General features: G+C 42.8%; 1 protein-coding gene across 1 annotated transcript; it reads left to right on the forward strand.

Annotated features, from left to right (window-relative positions):
- The first annotated feature begins 21 nt into the window (after positions 1-21).
- On the forward strand, positions 22-17,224 carry LOC133630351 (regulator of microtubule dynamics protein 1-like). Its single transcript, XM_062021916.1, has 10 exons — positions 22-469; positions 2,579-2,684; positions 2,754-2,838; positions 7,593-7,752; positions 8,110-8,199; positions 8,258-8,313; positions 9,394-9,481; positions 11,908-11,938; positions 12,018-12,151; positions 17,082-17,224. The coding sequence occupies exons 1-10, from the start codon at positions 296-298 to the stop codon at positions 17,121-17,123; spliced, it is 966 nt and encodes a 321-aa protein (XP_061877900.1). The 5' UTR covers positions 22-295; the 3' UTR covers positions 17,124-17,224.
- Positions 17,225-22,026: the final 4,802 nt, after the last annotated feature.

Consider the following 22,026-nt stretch of genomic DNA (forward strand, 5'->3'; position numbering starts at 1 on the left):
GAGACGGACACATTTTTTCGGGCTATGTTCAACATCGCCACGATTAGCAGGATGAAACATCGTGTCACATAACTAGTTATACAACATCATCTATTTTGTGGCAGCTCATTATTAATTTCGCTATTTTTTAAAGGCAATTTTAAACAAAAAAAGTCGTATTTAAGAGCTATACAATACACTTTGCAACGTTTTTCATCATGTGCTCTGAAATGCTTCCTGTCGGCAGCCCGGTCAGTAAATAAAGGACAGCTTGGTAAAAGTTCCTCCAACATTCTCCACTTGGGACTTGGACGTGATGGCGGCTCTTGTCTGGACGCGCTGCGGCACCAACACCTTAAAGACCTTCTTCACCCAGACCTTCTTAACCAACACCTTAAAGACCTTCATCGCCGCCGCCAAAGGCAGCAGAATCTCAACTACTCGTCCTTTCTCCTGGGCGACGTCTGGAAGGACCGCCAGTCTCCTCACAGTAAATATATCATTTAATATACTTAAATATCATATCATTTAATATACTTGTCTACACTTAAATATGATATGATATAATATAATATACATGTCTACACTTAAATATCATTTAATATACTTGTCTACACTTAAATATGATATGATATAATATAATATACATGTCTACACTTAAATATAATCATTTAATATACTTGTATACACTTAAATATGATATGATATAATATAATATACATGTCTACACTTAAATATCATCATTTAATATACTTGTATACACTTAAATATGATATGATATAATATAATATACATGTCTACACTTAAATATAATCATTTAATATACTTGTCTACACTTAAATATAGGGATGATGTTTGATAAGGAATTATCGAGTTCGAGCCTATTATCGAATCCTCTTATCGAACCGATTCCTTATCGATTCTCTTATCGAGTCCAGATATATGGTATATGGTATATGGAAAAAAAACACACAATATTTGGTTTAACAAAAGCTCACTTTTATTATATAATAAAAAAATAAAATCTAATAAATAAATAAATATTGACTGTTACCCCCCTTAAAAAATAATATAAAATAAATAAATATTGATTGTTGTTACCCAAAGTATATTAAGTGGGATTTTTCAGAGAAACAAATATATACAGTAACACAAAAACAACCTGTCTCTGTGATCACTATAGGTGTATAAATAATAATATAGTGTTAAATAAAATGAGTCCCTTGGGCACAAAACTGAAAATAATACAGCTCTCCAAAAAGTGCACTTCTGCTGCTATTGGAACATAACTGTTTGTTATGATGCTTTGACATTTTTGCACTTTATTTCTTTATTGAAAGAAAATTCTATGAAGAGAAAAGTTCTTTGCAAATGTGGTTACAATGCTAAAAAATTAAAAGTTAAAGCTAAAAAAAGAGCTAGAGAATATAACAACTACACTACCCAGCATGCAACGGGAGTTACGAGCATGCGCGGTAGCCCCGAAAAGTGTTGCATGTTGCTACGCTGTGAAAGTAAACGTCAAGAACTCAGCCAACACGCCTCGTCTGCATTATTTATAATTAGACAGACAACACATCTACAGTGTGATTTTGTTTTGTTTACAAGGAAAGAAAAACAAAAGTTAAAAAAGGGAGATGTGTTGTATATATATGTATGTGCTGCGGTTGTTTTAAGAAGGTTGCGACAGCTGCCGTAAAGGAGGTGCGTTGCTAGCCTGGTTGCTATGTTTCCGGTTGGTCGTAAAAGTGTTCGTCATGTGTTTTACCCTGCTCAAATCTCTCAGTAAAGTTATTCGATGGATTATAGCTTTTGTTTTGAACTTTATTACACCTTGGAGCGCTTTTTCCCGTCCATTGTTTTCCTGCTTTCGCTATCTGCGCCTAATGACTGAGCTACGTGACGTCATTTCTTGTGATGTCCAGCGGAGCATTTCTGGTCGGGACGGGATTCGAATAAAGAATCAACTCTTTTCCTTTACTATAGTGGTCTCGATAACGGGTACCGGTTCTCAAAAAGGGATTTGAGTCTGAGGACTCGGTTATTTTCTTATCAAACAACCGGGAAAACCGGTTTTGAGTATCATCCCTACTTAAATATGATATAATATAATATACATGTCTACACTTAAATATCATCATTTAATATACTTGTCTACACTTAAATATGATATAATATAATATACATGTCTACACTTAAATATCATCATTTAATATACTTGTCTACACTTAAATATGATATGATATAATATAATATACATGTCTACACTTAAATATCATCATTTAATATACTTGTCTACACTTAAATATGATATGATATAATGTAATATACATGTCTACACTTAAATATCATTTAATATACTTGTCTACACTTAAATATGATATGATATAATATAATATAGATGTCTACACTTAAATATCATCATTTAATATACTTGTATACACTTAAATATGATATAATATAAAGAATGTGTAAATGTGTGCAGAGTGGAAGTGGATCCAAAGTGTGTCTAAATGTGTGCAGAGTGGAGGTGGATCCAAAGTGTGTCTGAAGGTGTGCAGAGTGGAACTGGATCCAAAGTGTGTGTAAATGTGTGCAGAGTGGAGGTGCAGCCATCCTAGTGGGAGTCCCCACCTTCTCCAGTTTGGTGTATGGATCCTACAAGAAGGTGCAGAGGTCAGCTGTGGTCCTGGCTTTAGAAAAAGGTGAACTCTTGTGACTCCGGTCCTTGTTTAAACCTTTGAAGTGGTGATAAAAGTTGTTTTCTTGTGAAGACGAGGTTCTAGAGCAGGCAGACTACCTTTACAGCTGTGCTGAGACGGAGAAACTCTACCAACTACTTCAGCAGTACAAAGACAGGTGAGGAGTTCTTGTCTCACCTGCTTCTGTGTCGGACACTCTTTCAAATCATGCCTCACATCTACTAAGTCCTGGGAGTTCTTGTCTCACCTGCTTCTGTGTCGGACACTCTTTCAAATCATGCCTTACATCTACTAAGTCCTGGGAGTTCTACTAAGTCCTGGGAGTTCTTGTCTCACCTGCTTCTGTATCAGACACTCTTTCAAATCATGCCTCACATCTACTAAATCCTGGGAGTTCTACTAAGTCCTGGGAGTTCTTGTCTCACCTGCTTCTGTATCAGACACTCTTTCAAATCATGCCTCACATCTACTAAGTCCTGGGAGTTCTACTAAGTCCTCACCTGCTTCTGTATCAGACACTCTTTCAAATCATGCCTCACATCTACTAAGTCCTGGGAGTTCTTGTCTCACCTGCTTCTGTGTCGGACACTCTTTCAAATCATGCCTTACATCTACTAAGTCCTGGGAGTTCTACTAAGTCCTGGGAGTTCTTGTCTCACCTGCTTCTGTATCAAACACTCTTTCAAATCATGCCTCACATCTACTAAATCCTGGGAGTTCTACTAAGTCCTGGGAGTTCTTGTCTCACCTGCTTCTGTATCAGACACTCTTTCAAATCATGCCTCACATCTACTAAGTCCTGGGAGTTCTACTAAGTCCTCACCTGCTTCTGTATCAGACACTCTTTCAAATCATGCCTCACATCTACTAAGTCCTGGGAGTTCTTGTCTCACCTGCTTCTGTGTCGGACACTCTTTCAAATCATGCCTTACATCTACTAAGTCCTGGGAGTTCTACTAAGTCCTGGGAGTTCTTGTCTCACCTGCTTCTGTATCAGACACTCTTTCAAATCATGCCTCACATCTACTAAGTCCTGGGAGTTCTACTAAGTCCTGGGAGTTCTTGTCTCACCTGCTTCTGTGTCGGACACTCTTTCAAATCATGCCTCACGTCTACTAAGTCCTGGGAGTTCTACTAAGTCCTGGGAGTTCTTGTCTCACCTGCTTCTGTATCAGACACTCTTTCAAATCATGCCTCACATCTACTAAGTCCTGGGAGTTCTACTAAGTCCTGGGAGTTCTTGTCTCACCTGCTTCTGTATCAGACACTCTTTCAAATCATGCCTCACATCTACTAAGTCCTGGGAGTTCTTGTCTCACCTGCTTCTGTATCAGACACTCTTTTAAATCATGCCTCACATCTACTAAGTCCTGGGAGTTCTACTAAGTCCTGGGAGTTCTTGTCTCACCTGCTTCTGTATCAGACACTCTTTCAAATCATGCCTCACATCTACTAAGTCCTGGGAGTTCTACTAAGTCCTGGGAGTTCTTGTCTCACCTGCTTCTGTGTCGGACACTCTTTCAAATCATGCCTCACGTCTACTAAGTCCTGGGAGTTCTACTAAGTCCTGGGAGTTCTTGTCTCACCTGCTTCTGTATCAGACACTCTTTCAAATCATGCCTCACATCTACTAAGTCCTGGGAGTTCTTGTCTCACCTGCTTCTGTATCAGACACTCTTTCAAATCATGCCTCACATCTACTAAGTCCTGGGAGTTCTTGTCTCACCTGCTTCTGTATCAGACACTCTTTTAAATCATGCCTCACATCTACTAAGTCCTGGGAGTTCTCCAAGAAACATCAGACCACATTTACTAAGTCCTGGGAGTTCTCCTTGAAACATCAGACCACATCTAAGTCCTGGGAGTTCTCCTTCAAACATCAGACCACATCTATTAAGTCCTGGGAGTTCTCCTTGAAACATCAGACCACATCTACTAAGTCCTGGGAGTTCTCCTTGAAACATCAGACCACATCTACTAAGTCCTGGGAGTTCTCCTTGAAACATCAGATCACATCTACTAAGTCCTGGGAGTTCTCCTTGAAACATCAGACCACATTTACTAAGTCCTGGGAGTTCTCCTTCAAACATCAGACCACATCTATTAAGTCCTGGGAGTTCTCCTTGAAACATCAGACCACATCTACTAAGTCCTGGGAGTTCTCCTTGAAACATCAGACCACATTTACTAAGTCCTGGGAGTTCTCCTTGAAACATCAGATCACATCTACTAAGTCCTGGGAGTTCTCCTTGAAACATCAGACCACATTTACTAAGTCCAGGGAGTTCTCCTTGAAACATCAGATCACATCTACTAAGTCCTGGGAGTTCTCCTTGAAACATCAGACCACATTTACTAAGTCCTGGGAGTTCTCCTTGAAACATCAGACCACATCTACTAAGTCCTGGGAGTTCTCCTTGAAACATCAGATCACATCTACTAAGTCCTGGGAGTTCTCCTTGAAACATCAGACCACATTTACTAAGTCCTGGGAGTTCTCCTTGAAACATCAGACCACATCTACTAAGTCCAGGGAGTTCTCCTTGAAACATCAGATCACATCTACTAAGTCCTGGGAGTTCTCCTTGAAACATCAGACCACATCTACTAAGTCCTGGGAGTTCTCCTTGAAACATCAGACCACATCTACTAAGTCCTGGGAGTTCTCCTTGAAACATCAGACCACATTTACTAAGTCCTGGGAGTTCTCCTTGAAACATCAGATCACATCTACTAAGTCCTGGGAGTTCTCCTTGAAACATCAGACCACATTTACTAAGTCCAGGGAGTTCTCCTTGAAACATCAGATCACATCTACTAAGTCCTGGGAGTTCTCCTTGAAACATCAGACCACATTTACTAAGTCCTGGGAGTTCTCCTTGAAACATCAGACCACATCTACTAAGTCCAGGGAGTTCTCCTTGAAACATCAGATCACATCTACTAAGTCCTGGGAGTTCTCCTTGAAACATCAGACCACATCTACTAAGTCCTGGGAGTTCTCCTTGAAACATCAGATCACATCTACTAAGTCCTGGGAGTTCTCCTTGAAACATCAGACCACATCTACTAAGTCCTGGGAGTTCTCCTTGAAACATTAGACCACATCTACTAAGTCCTGGGAGTTCTCCTTGAAACATCAGACCACATTTACTAAGTCCTGGGAGTTCTCCTTGAAACATCAGATCACATCTACTAAGTCCTGGGAGTTCTCCTTGAAACATCAGACCACATTTACTAAGTCCTGGGAGTTCTCCTTGAAACATCAGATCACATCTACTAAGTCCTGGGAGTTCTCCTTGAAACATCAGACCACATTTACTAAGTCCTGGGAGTTCTCCTTGAAACATCAGACCACATCTACTAAGTCCTGGGAGTTCTCCTTGAAACATCAGATCACATCTACTAAGTCCTGGGAGTTCTCCTCGAAACATCAGACCACATCTACTAAGTCCTGGGAGTTCTCCTTCAAACATCAGACCACATCTAAGTCCTGGGAGTTCTCCTTCAAACATCAGACCACATCTACTAAGTCCTGGGAGTTCTCCTTCAAACATCAGACCACATCTACTAAGTCCTGGGAGTTCTCCTTGAAACATCAGACCACATCTACTAAGTCCTTGGAGTTCTCCTTGAAACATCAGACCACATCTACTAAGTCCTTGGAGTTCTCCTTGAAACATCAGACCAGCTCAAACATTGACTTTAAATGCTTCCTAGTGTGTGAATGGGAGTGTAGGCCCTGCATGAGGTGGACACTTGTCCAGGGTCAATCCCGCCTTCCTTGTCCAGGGTATACTCCGCTTTCCTTGTCCAGGGTCTGCCTTCCTTGTCCAGGGTCTACTTTCCTTGTCCAGGGTCTACCCCGCTTTCCTTGCTCAGGGTCTACCTTCCTTGTCCAGGGTCTACCACGCCTTTCTTGTCCAGAGTCTACCTTCCTTGTCCAGGGTATACCCCGCTTTCCTTGTCCAGGGTCTACCTTCCTTGTCCAGGGTCTACCCCGCCTTCCTTGTCCAGGGTCTACCCTACCTTCATTGTCCAGGGTCTACCACGCCTTCCTTATCAAGGGTCTACCGTCCTTGTCCAGGGTCTACCTTCCTTGTCCAGGGTCTACCCCGCCTTCCTTGTCCAGGGTCTACCGCGCCTTCCTTGTCCAGGGGTCCACCCTGCCTTCCTTGTCCAGGGGTCCACCCTGCCTTCCTTGTCCAGGTTCTAACCCGCCTTCCTTGTCCAGTGTCCAACCCACTTTCTTTGTCCAGGGTCCAAACCACCTTCCTTTTCCAGGGTCCAACCCACTTTCTTTGTCCAGGGTCCAACCCACCTTCCTTGTCCAGGGTCTAACCCAACTTCCTTGTCCAGGGTCTAACCCACCTTCCTTGTCGAGGGTCCACCCTGCCTTCCTTGTCCAGGGTCTAACCCACTTTCTTTGTCGAGGGTCTAACCCACATTCCTTGTCCAGGGTCCACCCTGCCTTCCTTGTCCAGGGTCTAGCCCTGTTGCAGCTTGCACTCCAATGTGAGCCGATGTGCTTTAAGACACGCCCCCTCCTCATGTGTAACAGGAAGTAGGACAGTGTAATGGTCTCTCCCTGAGGGTGTCACTTGTGAAGGCATCTTTCAGGCGAGTACAATCAGGAAACACTGGACTCATCAGCAGACTGACCATCACTTCAACTATATTAACATTTTTATCTGTTTGTCCATTCACACATCTAAATACTGACTGGACTAAAGTCCATACACACACCTGAGCAGGTGTTGTGGTGTGTCAGTGACAATGCAGGTGTTGTTGTGTGTCAGTGACAATGCAGGTGTTGTGGTGTGTCAGTGACAATGCAGGTGTTGTTGTGTGTCAGTGACAATGCAGGTGTTGTTGTGTGTCAGTGACAATGCAGGTGTTGTTGTGTGTCAGTGACAATGCAGAGTTCCTGTGGAGGTTGGCCCGGGCGTCACGTGACATGTCAGTACTTCCTGAGGTGGACGCTGACAGGAAGAAGCAGCTGATGTACGAAGCCTACCAGTACGCTACCACGTCTCTGGAGAGAGACGACTCTTGTTATGCAGCACACAAGGTAAGACTTTGCTACATGTTACATGTGTCCACTACATGTTACACGTGTCCACTACATGTTACATGTGTCCACTACATGTGACACGTGTCCACTACATGTTACATGTGTCCACTACATGGTTACATGTGTCCACTACATGTTACATGTGTCCACTACATGTTACATGTGTCCACTACATGGTTACATGTGTCCACTACATGTTACATGTGTCCACTACATGGTTACATGTGTCCACTACATGTTACATGTGTCCACTACATGTTACATGTGTCCACTACATGTTACATGTGTCCACTACATGGTTACATGAGTCCACATGTGGGTGACATTGTGATGAAAGTGTCTCTCCTCCCACAGTGGTATGCAATATGTCTGAGTGATGTGGGCGAGTACGAGGGAGTCAAAGTGAAAATAGGAAATTCTTACACAATTCGGGAACATCTTGAGGTGAGAACTACCTGCCCCTGGATGTCATGTGACAATAACCCAGACTGTCTTGTCCTAGAGAGCACTCACACTCAACCCCAAAGATGCAACCTCCTTCCACATTCTGGGTTACTGGTGAGTCTGTCCACATTCTGGGTTACTAGTGAGTCTGTCCACATTCTGGGTTACTAGTGAGTCTGTCCACATTCTGGGTTACTAGTGAGTCTGTCCACATTCTGGGTTACTGGTGAGTCTGTCCACATTCTGGGTTACTAGTGAGTCTGTCCAAATTCTGGGTTACTAGTGAGTCTGTCCACATTCTGGGTTACTAGTGAGTCTGTCCACATTCTGGGTTACTGGTGAGTCTGTCCACATTCTGGGTTACTAGTGAGTCTGTCCACATTCTGGGTTACTGGTGAGTCTGTCCACATTCTGGGTTACTGGTGAGTCTGTCCACATTCTGGGTTACTGGTGAGTCTGTCCACATTCTGGGTTACTAGTGAGTCTGTCCACATTCTGGGTTACTAGTGAGTCTGTCCACATTCTGGGTTACTAGTGAGTCTGTCCACATTCTGGGTTACTGGTGAGTCTGTCCACATTCTGGGTTACTAGTGAGTCTGTCCATACTCTGGGTTACTAGTGAGTCTGTCCACATTATGGGTTACTAGTGAGTCTGTCCACATTCTGGGTTACTAGTGAGTCTGTCCACATTCTGGGTTACTGGTGAGTCTGTCCACATTATGGGTTACTGGTGAGTCTGTCCACATTCTGGGTTACTAGTGAGTCTGTCCACATTCTGGGTTACTAGTGAGTCTGTCCACATTCTGGGTTACTAGTGAGTCTGTCCACATTCTGGGTTACTGGTGAGTCTGTCCACATTCTGGGTTACTGGCGAGTCTGTCCACATTCTGGGTTACTAGTGAGTCTGTCCACATTCTGGGTTACTGGTGAGTCTGTCCACATTCTGGGTTACTGGTGAGTCTGTCCACATTACATAGTAATAGAAATATATTTTTTTAATTTTAACATTTTTCATTGTAAAATTTAATTAGAATTTAAAAAATGGTAGTCATAATTTTATTACACACATGAATTGTGTCTATTTTTTTTCTTTCACCATGTTTTTAACAAGTACTTGTACACTGAAGTGTTGTGTACTGAAGTGTTGTGTACTGAAGTGTTGTGTACTGAAGTGTGTACTGTGAAACTGTGCAGGTGTTTTGTGTTTGCTGAGTTGCCATGGTACCAACGCAAGGTGGCAGCCGTCCTGTTCTCCTCTCCTCCCACATCCACCTACCAGGAGGTGAGTGATCCACCTACCAGGAGGTGAGTGATCCACCTACCAGGAGGTGAGTGATCCACCTACCAGGAGGTGAGTGATCCACCTACCAGGAGGTGAGTGATCCACCTGCCAGGAGGTGAGTGATCCACCTGCCAGGAGGTGAGTGATCCACCTGCCAGGAGGTGAGTGATCCACCTACCAGGAGGTGAGTGATCCACCTACCAGGAGGAGAGTGATCCACCTACCAGGAGGTGAGTGATCCACCTACCAGGAGGTGAGTGATCCACCTGCCAGGAGGTGAGTGATCCACCTACCAGGAGGTGAGTGATCCACCTACCACGAGGTGAGTGATCCACCTACCAGGAGGTGAGTGATCCACCTACCAGGAGGTGAGTGATCCACCTGCCAGGAGGTGAGTGGTCGTCCTTCCAGACTTGTGCCAAAGTCCAAACTTGGAGTTTCAAATGACTCGTCTCCACAGGATGTTGACTTTGAAAGACAGGAAGTGGAATTAAATAGATCAATGAGTTGGGGTCAAGTCACAGGAATTATGTGTCATGTTTAATAAAAGCTTTCAACTTAAGTACTAAAAATACTTTACAAAAACAATCAAATTAAACACATTTTAAATTATTTTTGGTGCTGATTAAAATCTATTATGTGTGCATAAAGTTAAAAAAAAGTCCATCTATTGAACTTAAAATGTTTTAAAACTAGAACTGTCTAATGATTATTATTTCATCATGAATCACATTTTGTATGAATGATTAATAATCACAGCTGATTAATTCAAATCAACTAAAGAAGAGACGACAATATTTGGATGTCAGAACTTCATGCAGGAACCTTTTTAAACTTTTCACTTCTATGCACCTCATTTATTTGTGACTTAGATCCAAACAATCATCTAAATAACCAGCGAGCATACCAGTCCTGTCTCTTCACTCCTTTATTATTCATCTAAATAACCAGCGAGCATACCAGTCCAGTCTCTTTACTCCTTTATTATTCATCTAAATAACCAGCGAGCACACCAGTCCAGTCTCTCCACTCCTTTATTATTCATCTAAATAACCAGCGAGCACACCAGTCCAGTCTCTTCACTCCTTTATTATTCATCTAAATAACCAGCGAGCACACCAGTCCAGTCTCTTCACTCCTTTATTATTCATCTAAATAACCAGCGAGCACACCAGTCCAGTCTCTTCACTCCTTTATTATTCATCTAAATAACCAGCGAGCACACCAGTCCAGTCTCCTCACTCCTTTATTATTCATCTAAATAACCAGCGAGCACACCAGTCCAGTCTCTCCACTCCTTTATTATTCATCTAAATAACCAGCGAGCACACCAGTCCAGTCTCCTCACTCCTTTATTATTCATCTAAATAACCAGCGAGCACACCAGTCCAGTCTCTCCACTCCTTTATTATTCATCTAAATAACCAGCGAGCACACCAGTCCTGTCTCTCCACTCCTTTATTATTCATCTAAATAACCAGCGAGCACACCAGTCCTGTCTCTCCACTCCTTTATTATTCATCTAAATAACCAGCGAGCACACCAGTCCAGTCTCTCCACTCCTTTATTATTCATCTAAATAACCAGCGAGCACACCAGTCCAGTCTCCTCACTCCTTTATTATTCATCTAAATAACCAGCGAGCACACCAGTCCTGTCTCTCCACTCCTTTATTATTCATCTAAATAACCAGCGAGCACACCAGTCCAGTCTCCTCACTCCTTTATTATTCATCTAAATAACCAGCGAGCACACCAGTCCAGTCTCTCCACTCCTTTATTATTCATCTAAATAACCAGCGAGCACACCCGTCCTGTCTCTCCACTCCTTTATTATTCATCTAAATAACCAGCGAGCACACCAGTCCAGTCTCTCCACTCCTTATTATTCATCTAAATAACCAGCGAGCACACCAGTCCAGTCTCTCCACTCCTTTATTATTCATCTAAATAACCAGCGAGCACACCAGTCCAGTCTCTCCACTCCTTTATTATTCATCTAAATAACCAGCGAGCACACCAGTCCAGTCTCTCCACTCCTTTATTATTCATGTAAACACTTTCTGTACATTATTCAGGTCAAAAGGTTGTATTTTCAGAATAAAATGCATGATTCATGTCAGTGTGTTGATGATAGAAACATGTCAGGAGTTAAAAGTAGACGTGGATGATGTTCATGTTCTCTGAGGGCCACAAAGTTCAGCAGCAAACAGTGAAAACCTGTTCTGGTTTCACACGTCACTTGTTGTGAAACTAGTTTTAAATTGTTGTTGTGAAAGTAGTTTTAAATTGTTGTTGTGAAAGTAGTTTTAAAAGACTCAATTGTTGTTGCTGCAATTATAATACTACTTCCTGTTTGCAAGCACAAAATGAAAGAGGACAAAATAGTCCCTTCAGGTTTTAAAACTTTTTCTGGTTCTTTTGAAGGCTTTGCAGTTCTTCCTGCGAGCAGAAGAAGGTGAGTGGAATGGTGCACCTCAGTGTGGGTGTGGGTGTGCTGGCACCACTTGAAGGGTTTCTCTCCTTTCCTCCTCCAGTGGAGCCCAACTTCTACAGCAAGAACATGTTGATGCTGGGCAAGACCTACCTGGCCCTTAAGGAGCCTCACCAGGCTCAGCTGTGGTTGACCAAGGCCAGAGATTACCCTGCACACACCCTGGAGGACAAGGAGGTAGGAACTCACCCTTGGGGGGGCAGTCCTGGTGAGGGTTAGTGCCCAGGAGAAGCCAGAGCTTGAAAAACATTTTCTGCTGCTGGCGCCTCCAGACTTTGAATGTTTGCAGTCATCCGAGCGTCCATGTTGACATGTTTGTGTTCCAGGAGGATGTGGAGGTGAGATCAAATACTAACCACGTTTCCATATGAGTTGGGAAATGGTGTTAGATGTAAATATAAACAGAATACAATGATTTGCAAATCCTTTTCAAGCCATATTCAGTTGAATATGCTACAAAGACAACATATTTCATGTTCAAACTCAAACTTTATTTTTGTTTTGCAAATAATAATTAACTTAGAATGTCATGGCTGCAACACGTGCCAAAGTAGTTGGGAAAGGGCATGTTCACCACTGTGTTACATGGCCTTTCCTTTTAACAACACTCAGTTTTGGTTTGGGAAGTGAGGAGACACATTTTTGAAGTGGAATTCTTTCCCATTCTTGCTTGATGTACAGCTTAAAGGCCTACTGAAATGAATTTTTTTTATTTAAACGGGGATAGCAGATCTATTCTATGTGTCATACTTGATCATTTCGCGATATTGCCATATTTTTGCTGAAAGGATTTAGTATAGAACAACGACGATAAAGATTGCAACTTTTGGTATCTGATAAAAAAAAGGCTTGCCCCTACCGGAAGTAGCGTGACGTAGTCAGTTGAACATATATGCAAAGTTCCCTATTGTTTACAATGATGGCCGCATGAAGTGAGAGAGATTCGGACCGAGAAAGCGACAATTTCCCCATTAATTTGAGCGAGGATGAAAGATTTGTGGATGAGTAAAGTGCAAGTGAAGGACTAGTGGGGAGTTGAAGCTATTCAGATAGGGAAGATGCTGTGAGAGCCGGGGGTGACCTGATATTCAGCTGGGAATGACTACAACAGTAAATAAACACAAGACATATATATACTCTATTAGCCACAACACAACCAGGCTTATATTTAATATGCCACAAATTAATCCTGCATAAAAACACCTGCGTGTTTGTTATGCTAGCTCCTAGCTCCTCTGCTAGCTCCTAGCTCCATAGAACACGCCAATACAATACAAACACCTGATCAACACACACAATCACTCAGCCCAAAAGACCGTTTACCTAACCCAAGGTTCATAAAGCTTATATATTTTTAAAAAGTTACGTACGTGACGCGCACATACGGTCAAGTTATCGAATGTTTAGCAGCCAAGGCTGCATACTCACGGTACCTGATATTCAGCTGGGAATGACTACAACAGTAAATAAACACAAGACATATATATACTCTATTAGCCACAACACAACCAGGCTTATATTTAATATGCCACAAATTAATCCTGCATAATAACACCTGCGTGTTTGTTATGCTAGCTCCTAGCTCCTCTGCTAGCTCCTAGCTCCATAGAACACGCCAATACAATTCAAACACCTGATCAACACACACAATCACTCAGCCCAAAAGACCGTTCACCTAACCCAAGGTTCATAAAGCTTATATATTTTTAAAAAGTTACGTACGTGAAGCGCACGTACGGTACAGTACGTGTTATGCTAGCTCCTAGCTCCTCTGCTAGCTCCTAGCTCCATAGAACACGCCAATACAATTCAAACACATGATCAACACACACAATCACTCAGCCCAAAAGACCGTTCACCTAACCCAAGGTTCATAAAGCTTATATATTTTAAAAAAGTTACGTACATACGCAAAAAAAAGCCAAAGCTGCATACTCACAGTAGCACGTCTGCGTCTTTGTCATCCAAATCAAAGTAATCCTGGTAAGAGTCTGTGTTGTCCCAGTTCCCTACAGGCGTCTGTGTATCCAAATCAAAAGTCCTCCTGGTTAGAGTCTCTGTTATCCGAGTTCTTCCATCTTGACTGCATCTTTCGGGAATGTAAACAAAGAAGCGCCGGCTGTGTACTGTTGTGGCTGACTACGTTCGAAAAATACGTCCATTTCGCACCGACAACTTTCTTCTTTGCTTGCTTGGCTTCCTTCTCCATAATGCAATGAACATGATTGAAACAGATTCACGAACACAGATGTCCAGAATACTGTGGAATTATGAAATGAAAACAGAGCTTTTTCATATCGGCTTCAATGTGGAAGGCATACCCGTGTTCGCCGGGCTACGTCACGCGCATACGTCATCCTCAGAGGCGTTTCGAACCGGAAGTTTAGCGGCAAATTTAAAATGTCACTTTATAAGTTAACCCGGCCGTATTGGCATGTGTTATAATGTTAAGATTTCATCATTGATATATAAACTATCAGACTGCGTGGTCGGTAGTAGTGGCTTTCAGTAGGCCTTTAAGTTGTTCAACAGTCCGGGGGTCTCCCTTCTCACATTGCAGGTGCCACACATTTTCAATGTCTGGACTACAGGCAGGCCAGTCTAGTACCCGCACTCTTTTACTATGAAGCCACGTTGATGTAACACGTGGCTTGGCATTGTCTTGCTGAAATAAGCAGGGGCGTCCATGGTAACGTTGCTTGGATGGCAACATATGTTGCTCCAAAAGCTGTATGTACCTTTCAGCATTAATGGTGCCTTCACAGATGTGTAAGTTACCCATGTCTTGGCCACTAATACACCCCCATACCATCACACATGCTGACTTTTACACTTTGCGTCTAACAGTCTGGATGGTTCGCTTCCCCTTTGGTCCGGAGGACACGATGTCGAATATTTCCAAAAACAATTAGAAATGTGGACTCGTCAGACCACAGAAGACTTTTCCACTTTGCATGAGTCCATCTTAGATGATCTCGGGCCCAGAGAAGCCGGCGGCGTTTCTGGGTGTTGTTGATAAATGACTTTCACTTTGCATAGTAGAGCTTTAACTTGCACTTACAGATGTAGTGACCAACTGTATTTAGTGACAGTGGGTTTCTGAAGTGTTCCTGAGCCCATTTGGTGATATCCTTTACACACTGATGTTGGTTTTTGATGCAGTACCGTCTGAGGGATGGAAGGTCACGGGCTTAGCTGCTTACGTGGAGTGATTTCTCCACATTCTCTGAACCCTTTGATGATATTACGGAGCGTAGATGTTGAAATCCCTAAATTTCTTGCAATTGCACTTTGAAAAAGGTTGTTCTTAAACTGTTCAACAATTTGCTCACGCAGTTGTGGACAAAGTGGTGACCCTCGCCCCATCCTTGTTTGTGAATGACTGAGCATTTCATGGAATCTACTTTTATACCCAATCATGGCACCCACCTGTTCCCAATTAGCCTGCACACCTGTGGGATGTTCCAAATAAGTGTTTGATGAGCATTCCTCAACTTTATCAGTATTTATTGCCACCTTTCCCAACTACTTTGTCACGTGTTGCTGACATCAAATTATAAAGTTAATGATTATTTGCAAAAAAAAAAAAAAAAAGTTTATGAGTTTGAACATGAAATATGTTGTCTTTGTAGCATATTCAACTGAATATGGCTTGAAAAGGATTTGCAAATCATTGTATTCTGTTTATATTTACATCTAACACCATTTACCAACTCATATGGAAACGGGGTTTGTACTAAGTGCTCATTCAATGTGTGCACACCTGTCTTGTTCAACCTTGACCTTTGTGCACACAGGCTTTGCAAACCTATGTATGAGTGTATGTATAAATGTTTGCGCGCGCACACACACACCACACCACAGATTGATTGATTGAGATGCGTGTGTGTGTGTGTGTCTTTGAAAAGGTCATTTCAGTTAAAAAAAGTTGACTTTCAGCTCACACTTTCCTAATTAGAAAGCTTCCAGTGCTGAACATCCATCATGTTGTGCTGACATCATCTTGTGAGAGAGTGAACATCACATTCACGCTCTCACCTCGTCTTCAACTTGCTCGCTTACATGTTTAAAGCAGAAACAGGATCACGTGGTCTGTGCGCTTGAGAAATAAAATAAAAAAAGTTTTGTCATTGCACATATATTCCACTAGAGGGCAGTAACGCTGCTGTTGTCACAGAGTGGCTTTTTTACACCGAGCAAGAACACAAGCAGGAAGTTGAGTCAAGAGTCGGAGAAACAAGACAAATATTGAACAGGATAAGAATAAGCAATAAACAAATATTGAACAAGATAAGAAGCAGTAAACAAATATTGAACATGGATGATAAAAATGGACAAATATCAGGCATGTGATTTTTCTGTCTATAGTTGGAAATCCATCTTTAACAGGATTATTCAGTCACTTGACAGCGTGAGTATTTATTGTGCCACCAACAATCTACTTTAAATATCATTGAACTACTAAATATAAAATGGTAACAAAATAGTGATAATACATTGAAATCATATGAAAACATTTGAATTTTCTTTAAAAAAATGTCTGAATTTTTGTTCTTTTACCTTTCGCACTTATGTTACCACCACAGTGTGCTTTTTGTGTCGTGTATAAAATTAACACGTTTTGTTGAACATGTGATTGCGCCTTTACTTGTTATATTGTACGCTTTTATTTTGGAGCGCTGTGCAGCAGGAAGTGACGTGTGACTGTGTGATGCTGGTCTGCCAGTAATAATAAATGTTCTTGAAGGCCACACGATGTCTCCATGCTGTCACTGATGTCTAACAAGTTTGTTAATTAAGTGCAAAATCCTCACATGTATTAATGTTATAGATATTAAACAGTATTCTAGTGTACTTTTCTGAAACCTGTATTTTGAAAGGGCAGTCAGAGCAGATAATGCGCTATTATTGTGAAGGGCGGAAGTGTGCTGCTGTTCTCTGCTTGACGAGTTTGGAGACGACGTGAGACTTTTATTTGTTGGCTCGTTACAAACTCAGCAAACTTCCTGCACGGATCCTCTTTTTATGATCGTGAGAAGCCAAAGTGCGAATAAAATGTGATTCCAGATGAGAAAATGCAAGTTGTGACGTAGTTTTCTCTCCTCAGGTCCATAAAGAAGCTGTTGACCTCCTGAAGACCTTCAGATGAAAGCAGCAACTTTCAACCTTTCTAACATTGTGAAGATCATCTACACAAGTCAAACAATAAGTTATTTCACTTCCTCCCCTACAAAATAAAAGCACACTCAAAGCCAGGCAGGGGTCGTCCATATTTATTTGCATCTTCTTTTCAAAATGCTGCAAGCTGCTTGAAAAAGGAGTCCTGCTGGATGACAGTGTCTACAGGAGATATATGTCCCGCTAGATGACAGTGTCTACAGGAGATATATGTCCCGCTGGATGACAGTGTCTACAGGAGATATATGTCCCGCTAGATGACAGTGTCTACAGGAGATATATGTCCCGCTAGATGACAGTGTCTACAGGAGATATATGTCCCGCTAGATGACAGTGTCTACAGGAGATATATGTCCCGCTAGATGACAGTGTCTACAGGAGATATATGTCCCGCTGGACGACAGTGTCTACAGGAGATATATGTCCCGCTGGATGACAGTGTCTACAGGAGATATATGTCCTGCTAGATGACAGTGTCTACAGGAGATATATGTCCCGCTAGATGACAGTGTCTACAGGAGATATATGTCCTGCTGGATGACAGTGTCTACAGGAGATATATGTCCCGCTGGATGACAGTGTCTACAGGAGATATATGTCCCGCTAGATGACAGTGTCTACAGGAGATATATGTCCCGCTAGATGACAGTGTCTACAGGAGATATATGTCCCGCTAGATGACAGTGTCTACAGGAGATATATGTCCCGCTGGATGACAGTGTCTACAGGAGATATATGTCCCGCTGGACGACAGTGTCTACAGGAGATATATGTCCCGCTGGATGACAGTGTCTACAGGAGATATATGTCCTGCTAGATGACAGTGTCTACAGGAGATATATGTCCCGCTAGATGACAGTGTCTACAGGAGATATATGTCCTGCTGGATGACAGTGTCTACAGGAGATATATGTCCCGCTAGATGACAGTGTCTACAGGAGATATATGTCCCGCTAGATGACAGTGTCTACAGGAGATATATGTCCCGCTGGATGACAGTGTCTACAGGAGATATATGTCCTGCTAGATGACAGTGTCTACAGGAGATATATGTCCCGCTAGATGACAGTGTCTACAGGAGATATATGTCCCGCTAGATGACAGTGTCTACAGGAGATATATGTCCCGCTAGATGACAGTGTCTACAGGAGATATATGTCCCGCTAGATGACAGTGTCTACAGGAGATATATGTCCCGCTAGATGACAGTGTCTACAGGAGATATATGTCCCGCTAGATGACAGTGTCTACAGGAGATATATGTCCCGCTAGATGACAGTGTCTACAGGAGATATATGTCCCGCTAGATGACAGTGTCTACAGGAGATATATGTCCCGCTAGATGACAGTGTCTACAGGAGATATATGTCCCGCTGGATGACAGTGTCTACAGGAGATATATGTCCTGCTAGATGACAGTGTCTACAGGAGATATATGTCCCGCTAGATGACAGTGTCTACAGGAGATATATGTCCCGCTAGATGACAGTGTCTACAGGAGATATATGTCCCGCTAGATGACAGTGTCTACAGGAGATATATGTCCCGCTAGATGACAGTGTCTACAGGAGATATATGTCCCGCTAGATGACAGTGTCTACAGGAGATATATGTCCCGCTAGATGACAGTGTCTACAGGAGATATATGTCCCGCTAGATGACAGTGTCTACAGGAGATATATGTCCCGCTGGATGACAGTGTCTACAGGAGATATATGTCCCGCTAGATGACAGTGTCTACAGGAGATATATGTCCCGCTGGATGACAGTGTCTACAGGAGATATATGTCCCGCTAGATGACAGTGTCTACAGGAGATATATGTCCCGCTAGATGACAGTGTCTACAGGAGATATATGTCCCGCTAGATGACAGTGTCTACAGGAGATATATGTCCCGCTAGATGACAGTGTCTACAGGAGATATATGTCCCGCTGGATGACAGTGTCTACAGGAGATATATGTCCCGCTAGATGACAGTGTCTACAGGAGATATATGTCCCGCTGGATGACAGTGTCTACAGGAGATATATGTCCCGCTAGATGACAGTGTCTACAGGAGATATATGTCCCGCTAGATGACAGTGTCTACAGGAGATATATGTCCCGCTAGATGACAGTGTCTACAGGAGATATATGTCCCGCTAGATGACAGTGTCTACAGGAGATATATGTCCCGCTGGATGACAGTGTCTACAGGAGATATATGTCCCGCTAGATGACAGTGTCTACAGGAGATATATGTCCCGCTAGATGACAGTGTCTACAGGAGATATATGTCCCGCTAGATGACAGTGTCTACAGGAGATATATGTCCCGCTGGATGACAGTGTCTACAGGAGATATATGTCCCGCTGGATGACAGTGTCTACAGGAGATATATGTCCCGCTAGATGACAGTGTCTACAGGAGATATATGTCCTGCTAGATGACAGTGTCTACAGGAGATATATGTCCCGCTGGATGACAGTGTCTACAGGAGATATATGTCCTGCTAGATGACAGTGTCTACAGGAGATATATGTCCCGCTGGATGACAGTGTCTACAGGAGATATATGTCCTGCTAGATGACAGTGTCTACAGGAGATATATGTCCTGCTGGATGACAGTGTCTACAGGAGACATATGTCCCGCTGGATGACAGTGTCTACAGGAGATATATGTCCTGCTAGATGACAGTGTCTACAGGAGATATATGTCCCGCTGGATGACAGTGTCTACAGGAGACATATGTCACGCTGGATGACAGTGTCTACAGGAGATATATGTCCTGCTGGATGACAGTGTCTACAGGAGATATATGTCCTGCTGGATGACAGTGTCTACAGGAGATATATGTCCTGCTAGATGACAGTGTCTACAGGAGATATATGTCCCGCTGGATGACAGTGTCTACAGGAGACATATGTCACGCTGGATGACAGTGTCTACAGGAGATATATGTCCTGCTAGATGACAGTGTCTACAGGAGATATATGTCCTGCTAGATGACAGTGTCTACAGGAGATATATGTCCTGCTAGATGACAGTGTCTACAGGAGATATATGTCCTGCTGGATGACAGTGTCTACAGGAGATATATGTCCTGCTGGATGACAGTGTCTACAGGAGATATATGTCCTGCTAGATGACAGTGTCTACAGGAGATATATGTCCTGCTGGATGACAGTGTCTACAGGAGATATATGTCCTGCTAGATGACAGTGTCTACAGGAGATATATGTCCTGCTAGATGACAGTGTCTACAGGAGATATATGTCCCGCTAGATGACAGTGTCTACAGGAGATATATGTCCCGCTAGATGACAGTGTCTACAGGAGATATATGTCCCGCTAGATGACAGTGTCTACAGGAGATATATGTCCTGCTAGATGACAGTGTCTACAGGAGATATATGTCCTGCTAGATGACAGTGTCTACAGGAGATATATGTCCTGCTAGATGACAGTGTCTACAGGAGATATATGTCCTGCTGGATGACAGTGTCTACAGGAGATATATGTCCCGCTAGATGACAGTGTCTACAGGAGATATATGTCCCGCTAGATGACAGTGTCTACAGGAGATATATGTCCTGCTGGATGACAGTGTCTACAGGAGATATATGTCCTGCTAGATGACAGCGTCTACAGGAGATATATGTCCTGCTAGATGACAGTGTCTACAGGAGATATATGTCCTGCTGGATGACAGTGTCTACAGGAGATATATGTCCTGCTGGATGACAGTGTCTACAGGAGATATATGTCCTGCTGGATGACAGTGTCTACAGGAGATATATGTCCTGCTGGATGACAGTGTCTACAGGAGATATATGTCCTGCTAGATGACAGTGTCTACAGGAGATATATGTCCTGCTAGATGACAGTGTCTACAGGAGATATATGTCCTGCTGGATGACAGTGTCTACAGGAGATATATGTCCTGCTAGATGACAGTGTCTACAGGAGATATATGTCCTGCTAGATGACAGTGTCTACAGGAGATATATGTCCTGCTGGATGACAGTGTCTACAGGAGATATATGTCCTGCTGGATGACAGTGTCTACAGGAGATATATGTCCTGCTGGATGACAGTGTCTACAGGAGATATATGTCCTGCTGGATGACAGTGTCTACAGGAGATATATGTACCGCTAGATGACAGTGTCTACAGGAGATATATGTCTCGCTAGACGACAGTGTCTACAGCTGCACGTAAGCAGCTAAGCCCGTGACCTTCCATCCCTCAGGCTGTACCGCATCAACAAGCCACATCAGTGTGTAAAGGATATCACCACATGGGCTCAGGAACACTTCAGAAACACACTGTCAGTAACTACAGTTGGTCGCTACATCTGTAAGTGCAAGTTAAAACTCTCCTATGCAAGGCGAATACCGTTTATCAACAACACCCAGAAACGCCGTCGGCTTCGCTGGGCCTGAGCTCATCTAAGATGGACTGATGCAAAGTGGAAAAGTGTTCTGTGGTCTGACGAGTCCACATTTCAAATTGTTTTTGGAAACTGTGGACGTCGTGTCCTCCGGACCAAAGAGGAAAAGAACCATCCGGATTGTTCTAGGGTGAAAGTGTAAAAGTCAGCATGTGTGATGGTATGGGGGTGTATTAGTGCCCAAGACATGGGTAACTTACACATCTGTGAAGGCACCATTAATGCTGAAAGGTACATACAGCTTTTGGAGCAACATATGTTGCCATCCAAGCAACGTTACCATGGACGCCCCTGCTTATTTCAGCAAGACAACGCCAAGCCATGTGTTACATCAACGTGGCTTCATAGTAAAACAGTGCGGGTACTAGACTGGCCTGCCTGTAGTCCAGACATTGAAAATGTGTGGCACCTGCAATGTGAGAAGGGAGACTGTTGAACA

This window comes from Entelurus aequoreus, linkage group LG15 (assembly GCF_033978785.1).
Source record: "Entelurus aequoreus isolate RoL-2023_Sb linkage group LG15, RoL_Eaeq_v1.1, whole genome shotgun sequence".
Taxonomy (NCBI): Eukaryota; Metazoa; Chordata; class Actinopteri; order Syngnathiformes; family Syngnathidae; genus Entelurus; species Entelurus aequoreus.